Here is a 10073-nt window from a genome sequence, read left to right as displayed (position 1 = left end):
TTTTTTTAAGTTTATTTTTGAGTGAGAGAGAAAGATCCCAAGTGGGGTAGGAGCAGAGAAAGAGAGAGAATCCAAGCTGGCTTTCCACTGTCAGTGCAGAGACCAGTGTGGGGCTCAAACTCACAAACCGTGAGATCATGACCTGAGCTGAAGTCAGACGCTTAACTGACTGAGCCACCCAGGCGTCCTCGTCTTTCACTTATTTGTAAGGTTTCTTTGCTTTGCATGGTACTGTGGTAGGCACCGCAAGGGACTCAGAGATGAGCTGAGCTTGTGATCTAGGATAGCAAGCACCAGAGATCACCGAGGTAGAAGGAAGTGGACTTGGAAGCGCAGTGGGGGGAGGTGCGAGAGTGGGGCCCCAGAAATTCACCTTAGGCAGAGCACCCGTGTTTGGAGCAGAGATCTAGTGGCCTTCGGACAACAGTATTATTTCTCGTTTCATAACCCAGGTAGAGACTTGGCAGATTCCAGAGCGAGGCTAAAACGAACAAAACATAGCTGAACAGTGCACTGCTGAGCTATTACTGCACTGTTCCTTTTCAGTTAAAGCTTTTTTATTTGTTGTTTGTGGGAGGCCAGAAGTAACAGCCATTTTGCTAAGAGCTTTAAGGATCATATGGCGTAATTGCTTTTTAAAGTTATTCTTTATCAAAAAGGCTTTCTTCTCTTAGTCGAAAGAAAAGCAAATTAATGTTCCTTCATGTTGACTGTATGCTGGGTGGGGAGATGGCATGCATCTTTCTTCAGGAGACCGTGTGGAGAGTTTTCAGAACACCTGGCTAGTGATTCATATCCAAGGGTTTTTTAGTTGGTTTGTTGGTTTTTTAAGATGTGTGTGGGAATTTGGCTGTGGACTGGGGGTACAGGGGTGTCAGGACACTCTCTAGGAAAAGATTGGTTCTTAAAAAAAAAAAAAGATTGGTTTCTGGTTTCTAGTTAAGAATCAGAGTAACAGCAAAGATGCATAGACATTCTCAAGAATTCAAGAATTTTAGTGTCTGTGATGTGTTACGCAGAGTCAGTCCAGCTCCCTTTGAAGATGGAACTGAATGATCTGTACCATCTGGGTTATCAGGCTGTGTCTAAAAACTCTGTGACAATAGGTTACCAATTCTTTTGTTAATATTAATTTCCAGAAATTTTGCTTTGACTTGTAGTCCTTTGGGTAAGAGTCTGTTCTGGTCACTCTCTTCAGAAACTGAGACCACAACCACCTGTTGTGTCCTGGTCTCTGATGGCTAAAGCAGTGGCCATTGTGATTCTGACTTCCAGCCCCGCGATTCTCATTCTCAGTCCCCTAAAAATGGAGAACGAACTGAGGCTGCCAGAGGGAAAGGGATGGGGGGAAGGGCACGATGGGGGAAGGGGAGAGGGAGGTACAGGCTTCCAGTTACAAAGTGAGTCACAGGAATGACGGAATATAGTCAGTGATGCTGCAAGAGCGGTGTGTGGTGACAGATGCCAGCTGCACCAGCAGTGAGTATGGCATAAAGTTCAATCACTGTGATGTACGCCTGAAACTAATGTAAAATTGTGTGTCAGCTCTACTCAGTAAAAAAATAATAATAAAGCCCAGTGATTCCAAGGTCATGTCCTGTAACTTACACAGATATCTCATTGTGCCCTTTACCTCCTCCGCCTCTTCCAGAGCTGCTGCTGTTATTGTCATTTGGGGGGAAATATCCCAGCTCATTTTAGAGAGTCTTTAAGTCCAGAAGTTCTTGAGAGGCTCTACGAGGTAGAAATAGCATTGGGGGGGCTGAGGGGGATTCCCAGCCTCTCTTTATCCCTCCTGCTTCCCAACTCTTTGTCAAAACCTCCCCACATACAACTTCCTGGAATTCAAGAGAGGGGTTGCTGACAGACTGGAAAACACCCTCCTTCAACTCAGACCCTTACCTGCCACAGAGACAGGACAGGGACCCCACAGCCGTGTGAAGCCTGCCCTCCAGATAGCACGAGGGGGAGCCTGCCCGCCCTCTCACCGGCCTCCCATGGCTTCCTCCTTGGGTATCCCTTTCTTTAAATGGGTTCATACCACTGCTTTATTGCAGTGTGGTGAATAATTTCCCCTCCTGCCATTGGGCTGTGTGGGCTTCCTGGCACACAGGAAGGAATGCTGTGCTCAGCGGGGTCTTCCGTGCTAGGTGGTGGCATGACAACAGGACCCTCCCCCAGAACTCTGCACTCACAGGAGGGAAGGGCCTTTGTGTTCATTACTTTTAGAACTGCGCCCCTTTGGCGGCAGCAGTGCCTGCCACATTGTAGGTCTTTGATTGAGCATGTGCATCTTGAGAGACTTGGATGGGCCCGTAGGTGGCCCTTGCAACCATTCTTAAGAGATTGGTGTATGTGACTTTGTCATATTTTGCTTTTCAAGGATTAATCTCTTTGCATCCTGAAACCCCTTACGGCAGCTGCCTATGGCCTGTTTCTTTATACACATATTTTCATCTACTTTGTCCTTCTTTCCTGCCCCTTAAACTACAGAGTCTTTTCTGCCTACATTAAAGAAGTGGATGAAAAGCCAGCCAGTACGCCATGGGGCAGCAAGATGCCTTTTGGTCAGCTGATGTCAGAGTTTGGTGGCAGTGGCACTGGTGGCTGGGTGCATGGGGTCAGCTTCTCTGCCAGCGGGAGCCGCCTGGCCTGGGTCAGCCACGACAGCACCGTATCTGTTGCCGATGCCTCAAAAAGCGTGCAGTGAGTATTTGCCTTTTGTTTGGAGTTAGGGAGTGGATTGGGATCTCTCAGCAGCTGGGCCAAGGCTCTTCTTCCCTGGGTGCAGGTTCAGGATGTGAGCATAAAAATCTGACCCAGAACCACAGGGCTGCCTTTGAAGTCCCAGACACACATTTAGGTTGTCCATTTGGGGAAATTTGAAAGAGTTAGGTCTCACTTCCAGAAACACCTCTTAATGGAGTCGGTGATGGTGATTCCTCTGAAGGACATGCTCTCCCCCGCCCCGCCCCGGCCTGCTGCTGTTAAGCTTTCCTTCATGTGGGCAGTTTAGTCTGTTACTGTGGATTCCTTACGACAGTGTCATCCACCAGCCTTAAGTAGGAGATAAGTTCTTACTGTGTAGTCAAGGAACAGTGACTCCATTCATTTGGGACTCCATCTGGTAATACTTAAAATCCTGGAGCCAGTTCCTCTGGAGTAGGCTGGAAGAACTCAAATTACAGTGACTCATTTGTGACTGAGGTACCTGCCCAGCCTCGGGGAGGGCACCAGGCACCTTGTCAGACGTCAGAATTTGCATCTGCTCATCATGTTGGAAGGACAGAGATGATGACTGGGATTCCTTCCCCTTATGAATCTTTGTCTTTCCTGGTGAATTCTTTTTTATTGGCTGCTAAAGGTTACCCACCTTTAAAGATTTAACTTGTTGCTGTGTACTGCTCACATCAGGTGTGCTGCATGGTGACAACAAAGTGAAATTTCAGAGAGGATTTTTTTTCCTAACTGAACTGAATTGTGGGTTTGGGGAGCGGGGTGGGGGGGGTTGCTTTATTTTGAGAGAAAGAGAAAGAGTGGGGGAGGGGCAGAAAGCCAGGGAGAGAGAGAGTCCCAAGCAGGCTCCGTGCTTTCAGTGTAGAGCCCGATTTGGGGCTTGAATTCACAAACCATGAGATCATGACCTGAGCCAGAATCAAGAGTTGGATGCTTTTAACTGACTGAGCCAGCCAGGCGCCCCTTATTTATTTTGAAAACACCACCTTAAATGTTGTAGTCTCCTAGGTTTCTGTACACGTATAGGCATTTATGTATCTTTTCATTTTTAACACAAGCAGGGTTATGCTATACATTTTGTACAGTAATATGCTTTTTGTTCAGTAATGTTTTGATATTTTAGTTTGATTTGTGTACAGCTTATTGTAATGTGTAGTAAGCTCTTAGCATGTGCTTATTACAAGCCCCTGTCTGCCCTCCTACTGATTTATGATTTGGCTTTTACAGTCCTGCAAGTCAGATGACATTCTCCACCCTTCCCCTTCTCGACATAAATGTTTTATGTAGTAGGAGCCAGTGTTTTATGTAGTAAGGTGCCCCTTAAGGCCTTAAGATGGGGGCATTAGGACTTTAACCCAATTCCAGCAGTATTGGCAGGGGGAGAAGGGGTCTCCTAAGATAATAGTTTTCTAAATGCATCATCTTTTACATGAAACTCTGTGATCCTAATTCATTGGTCAACGTGTGTGCCCGCCATATCTTTGTGACCTGTTGGCCAGGTGCTAAAGCAGATAACTACTACCTGTACGTGTACACACCTGTGCCCCAGCCCAGTTGTGTGTGAGATCCTAGCTGCCTAAGACGGCATCCTGTTCATCGGTGGCTCCAGCTCCTCCCCCAGTGCCTGGCAGAAAAAAGAGAATAGACTCTCTTGGGCACCTGGGTGGCTCAGTCGGTTGAGCGTCTGACTTCAGCTCAGGTCATGATCTCGCAGTTCATAGGTTTGAGCCCCACATCAGGCTCTGTGCTGTGCCTGGAGCCTGCTTCAGATTCTGTGTCTCCCTCTCTCTCTGCCCCTTCCCTGCTTGTGCTCTGTCTCTCTGTGTCTCTCCAAAATAAATAAACGTTAAAAATTAAAAAAAAAAAAAAAAAATAGACTCTTTCAGATGTTTGTGCCCACTCTCTGGGAGCCCAGGGTAAGCACTGGCAAGGAGAGGATGGCCACATAAGGTGTTCAGTCATGAGTGACAGTGACAGGAAGAGTGCTAAGTGATCAGAAAGGAGAAGCCACGTTAGGGTAAAGAGGTCCAGGAAAGCTTCACAGAGGTGATCACATTAGAGCTGAACTTCAGAGACCCAAGTGGACTTCGAATAAGCATGTGGGTAAAGGGTGTGGGAGCAAAGGCAAAAGGCGGGAAAGAATAAGGGCTCTCTGAGGACCATGCTATAGACCAGTGTCATAAGTGGGGGCCCCAGAAGCAAGTGGGGCCCAGACCAGAGAGGGCCAAAGGCCTCTGTTTCTGCAGGTTACCCCAGGGCTGTGTCATGCTTGAGATTCCGGATTCCTGAAAGTAGAGGTCATGGGGCTCCTTTTAAGCGGGTTTGTTTATGCTGCCCGAGCACTCGAGAGGATGGGTGTTTTGTCATCTTCTATGTCTATAAAGAAGCTGCTTGGTCTGTTCCGTCTCAGTTTAACAATTGTTCTTGTATTCAGGGTCTCAACTCTGAAAACGGAGTTCCTGCCCCTGCTGAGTGTGTCGTTTGTCTCGGAGAACAGCGTTGTAGCTGCTGTAAGTTTCCTCTTCACCTCCCCTTTGAAGACCCTGCTTAATGCTCCGGGATGGGAACAGCATGGGCTCTGTGACTTGCTGCACTCGCACAGACTAGCACAGCCTTTCTGAACAGCTGGACTGTAAGAGTGGGAGACGGCTGTGCTGGTGACCATTCTGCTCAGGCTGAGAGGCGGGCAGTGGGCCCCCCAGGGCCTGACCAATGTCTTGTTTCAGGGCCATGACTGCTGCCCGATGCTCTTTAACTACGATGACCGTGGCTGCTTGACCTTCGTCTCCAAACTAGACATTCCAAAACAGAGCATCCAGCGCAACATGTCCGCCATGGAGCGCTTCCGCAACATGGACAAGAGGGCCACGACTGAGGACCGCAACACGGCCTTGGAGACGCTGCACCAGAATAGCATCACGTAGGTGCCACCCAGCCACCTGCGTGTCCATGGAAGCCACCTGTAGCCAGGGTCCCGACCATCTGTAGAGAAGCGTTTAGGTGACCAAGATGCCTTTCTGCCTCCTTATTTCTTGGCTGGGTCTCTGTGAAGCTGTGTGCTCTGTGTGCCCAGACATTCCTTCAGGAACAGGAGCAGGGACAAGTCTGTAGCCTCCCGACTGCGGGCTCCAATTTTCAGCTTGTGACAGAGAGTGAACTGCCCCCACCTAGTCATTCTGTCCTTTGAGGTGCAGATGGCATGAGGCATCCCCCGCCCTCCACGAGGTGCACTGGCCCTCCTACCCCTGCTGTGTGAGCTGCCTCCTCCTGGGGCTCACGTTCCCAGACCCTGATGAGAATGAGAGGAGATCTTCCTGAACGTTCTGTTCCTCTCCTAGTGAGCACGGGGCAGGAACGTTGTTTATACGCAGTTTGCAAAGGCAACTCTGGCTGTCATTCCAGCCGGGATGTCCAGTCATGCACATCATTTAACGAAAGAAATTATTATTCAGAAGATCATTTAACGAAAGAAATCATTTGATATCATATGGTAAACGAAGGAATTTCTTGATTTAACTTTTCATCAGGCATATGTGACTGAAGTGTGTTCTATCCAAAGAGTTTGATTTTTTTTTTAAACTCTGGAGGAGAAGTGTAGTCTGCTCTTGGTATTTTATTTTATTTTTTTAAATGTTTTATTTCTAGGAGAGAGATAGAGACAGCGTGAGCAGGGGAGGGTCAGAGAGAGAGGGAGTCACAGACTGAAACAGGCTCCAGGCTCTGAGCTGGCAGTCAGCACAGAGCCCGACGTGGGGCTCGAACCCACGAACCGCGAGATCATGACCTAAGCGAAAGTCGGACGCTTAACCGACTAAGCCACCCAGGCGCCCCTGCTCTTGGTATTTTAAATGACTGGTCAGAGTTAGGTACCACAGGGTTTTCTCTTTTTGGTTATATCTTTTGTGTTGAGAGATTTTCATTGTAGTGATGATGGCGGGAAGAAGAATGGAAAGGTCTAGATGTTCTCTTTGAGAGAATCATTAAGTGCAGGTTGTGCTTATGATTATGTTCAGTGGAAAGGGCCACCGGACTTAAAATAGGCTGAAAATTTCTGCACTCTCTTGAAAAGTAATAACCTGAGGGGCGCCTAGGTGGCTCAGTCAGTTAAGTGTCCAGCTTCAGCTCAGGTCACAATCTCACTTTCGTGGGTTTGAGTCCTGCGTTGGGCTCTGTGCTGACAGCTCGGAGCCTGAAGCCTCCTTCAGATTCCGTGTCTCCCTCTCTCCACCCCAACCCCACTTGCACTGTGTCTCTCAAAAATGAATAAACGTGAAAAAAAAAAAAAGTAATAACTTGAAGGCCTAGCACAACTTTTTTCCACACTTCTGTTTTCTTTGTCTTGAATAATTTTCAAAATTATTTCTTGTGAATTTCTCTGAAGCTTGTCTGCAGACTACATATCAGGAAGGAAACAACTCATTGCATCTTTGAGATTTTCAGGTTAAAAGTATAAAGACCCTTGCAGATTGACATGTCTGCTTTTATTCACAGATATTAAGTCCTCTTTGGCCTTAAGCAAAGGGTCAGCAAACTTTTTCTGTAAGGGACCAGAGGATAAATATTTCAGGTTCAGAGAAAGTACAGAGGCGCGTCACAGCTACACACTATGTAGGTAGTATGCGTATAAATGAGCGTGGATGTGTTTCAGTAAAACTTTTATGGACCTAGAAGTTTGAATTTTCACATAATTTTCACATCATGAAATAATAGTCTTAATTTTTTTGTCACCGTTTAAAATCGGTAGCTATTCTTAGCTTACAGGCTGTACAGAAACAGGCCATGTGCACTGTTTTGCCCTCTCCTTCCCTAGACAGAATGTTCTAGACAGTCCAGAGGAGAAAGAAAAATATCGTCTGAGCTATAGAATTGATTTTCTTGGAAGTTTTTCAGTTAATTAGGCCAAGACAAGTTGTTACATTCATCTGTTCCTCTACTTTGCTTGCTTGCAATCCTGTTGTGTATCTGAACGTTGCTCACATTGACAGGGATTAGTTTCAAATGCAGGGAGAGCTCTTGGCTTCCAGGCCCTGGTTGTCTTGGAGCATGACTTGGGAGTTTCTGTTTGAGCCAGTTGGATTTCAGTCATGCTTTATCCTGCCTCTAGTTTGTTTTTGTTTTGTTTTTGTTTCCATCTCTGTCATTGCCGTGAAACTGCCCACACTCTGCCCCCTGGCAGTCCGCGTGCTGTGTGACCTGGGCCCATCCTGCTTCTCCACGTCACTGTGACTAACACAGCTCCTTACCTTTCCCTTCTGCAGTCCTGGCTTTTTTGGATGTCTGGTAATAAGGCACATTCAAATATTTTCTGAGGCAGATCGCCGCAGCCTGATCCTGATGGACAACTTAATATTTTGCAGCTGGGAATTCATTCCTTTAAAATACCCCTACACTGTTAGGAAGGTTGGGACTCGCTTCCACCATATACCTTACAGTCTCTCTTGTTTTTCCTTTTTCTCAGTCAAGTGTCCATTTATGAGGTGGACAAGCAAGATTGTCGCAAATTTTGCACTACTGGCATCGATGGAGCCATGACAATTTGGGATTTCAAGGTATTTTCTACTTTTCAGAAGAAATCTTATTTGTGTAAAATTCTTCCTGTGACCAGAATGTTTTCTCATCTCTTGGAACAAAATGTCAAATCCAGTGCATATCAGAAACGTAGAACGTTAGGCTTTAGTTGTCTTTAAAACCTGAAAGGGCGCCTGGCTGGCTTAGTCGGTGGAACATGTGACTCTTGGTCTTGGGGTTGTGAGTTTGAGCCCTGCCTTGGGTGTAGAGCTTACTTTAAAAAACAAACAGACAAAAGTTAAGACCTGAAAGCCATTAGAAGAAAACCAGACTTTCTCAGTGAGGTGGGGTACATCCTTCTAGATGTCCATTTATCCATGGAGGAAAATTTGAGGGCTATTTTTATAGCCGGCCCTGTGTTGGGCACCAGTGTCTTTAACTATATACTTACATTTTTGTGGTTTGCACTCATTAATCTATTAAACATTCGCTGAGTGCCTGCTGGGTACCAGGCCTGGTACTAGGCACTGAGGACACCGAGATGAGAGGGGTTCATCTGGTGGGCAGGGGGGGTTAGGTGGAGCTGCCGAAGAGCAGCCAGTGTGGGTGTTTCTACACTGAGGAAGTCGGGGGGTGCCTAGGCTGCCAGTGCTGCAGGGAGGAGAAGGGCTGAGCTGTATCTCCAGGTGCAGTGGGGGTGCGGAGCGAGCGGTCGGAGTCGCAAGAGCAGCAGGTGCAGACTAGCCGAGCTCGGAGCACACTCTGGTTGGAGGCACCACCAGTAGTTTGCACTGCTGTGTGGGCCCTGAAGAAGCACGAGATGGAACTAGAAGGGGCCGTGGTGGGGTCGGGGAGAGGCAGCTGGACTTTGTCTGCAGACACCCAGAAGCTGGTCCAGAGCCGGGCAGAAAAGCACCAGAGAGTAAGGTGTGGGTGGCCCGGGCAGAGGCTGTAGAGTCCCGTAACCCAGCGAGGAGATGACCTCCGGCTGTGGCAGGGGCTGTGGCCCAGAGCTTCTGCACTCAAGGGGGGTTATGGGGGCCAAATGGAAGGGCATGGTGACACTGAGAAACAAACATAGGGGGACCCTCACACTCTAGCTTGGGGAGTGGGCAGATGGTGGGCAAGACGAGACACCATCGGGGAGGAGCAGGGGTAAGAGAGGCTGGCTCCTGTGTGCAGCCTTGTGAATTTAATTTTTCTCAGTTGTTAACCTCCAAAACAGGTTGACCTTAACAGAATTTTGCTACTGCCTATGCATTTCCACGATGTTCGATTTTTTTTCCCCTTCGTGGGTGAAATACATACTATGGAAAAGTTTCCAGAATATTCGGGAGAAACAATGTCTTACTCAGAGTCTCTCCCCACCTCCTACCTTTTTATCTTCTGGCACATTTCATCGTGGGCATTGTGGCTGTGAAATTAGCTCCCCGNGACCTGAGCCGAAGTCGGACGCTTACCTGACTGAGCCACCCAGGAGCCCCTGCATTTATTCTTTGACCCCTCTAAGCTAGGAGGTCCCAGGGCAGTTTCCCCTTAGTCTGTCCGCCTTTGAGCACCTGCTGTGTGTTGTGCACCTGGCTGGCCACCGTGTGGCTTATGACGTAGGAGTGCCTGCTGTTAGGGCATCTCGAGTGTGGGGAGGAGGCAGGGGGCACGCACACATGGGCCCTCATCACTAAGCGGACGACACAGGAGTGCTTCCAGATCCTGTGGCTTGGAGCAATGGGGACAGGGGAGCACATGCCTGGGAAGGGCCGGCGGGGTGCCCAGTCCTGGGGGAGCATGACTTACAGGTGGGTGGGGCCAGATTTGGGGACTGGTGGCTG

The 10073-nt window shown here is 48.1% G+C and overlaps 1 protein-coding gene across 1 annotated transcript in view; it reads left to right on the top strand.

Moving 5' to 3' along the window:
- Window positions 1-10073, top strand: part of ARPC1A (actin related protein 2/3 complex subunit 1A) — a 30312-nt gene that overhangs the window by 19628 nt on the left and 611 nt on the right. The window contains exons 6-9 of the mRNA XM_077758713.1: window positions 2494-2706; window positions 5171-5246; window positions 5463-5656; window positions 8195-8285. Coding sequence (XP_077614839.1) covers window positions 2494-2706; window positions 5171-5246; window positions 5463-5656; window positions 8195-8285 — 574 coding nt within the window. The remainder of the gene's footprint in view (window positions 1-2493; window positions 2707-5170; window positions 5247-5462; window positions 5657-8194; window positions 8286-10073) is intronic.

Source organism: Crocuta crocuta, unplaced genomic scaffold (assembly GCF_008692635.1).
Source record: "Crocuta crocuta isolate KB4526 unplaced genomic scaffold, BGI_CrCroc_1.0 scaffold273, whole genome shotgun sequence".
NCBI lineage: Eukaryota > Metazoa > Chordata > Mammalia > Carnivora > Hyaenidae > Crocuta > Crocuta crocuta.
The sequence above is the reverse complement of the archived record's forward strand: the minus strand, read 5'-3'. Positions and strand labels throughout refer to the sequence as shown.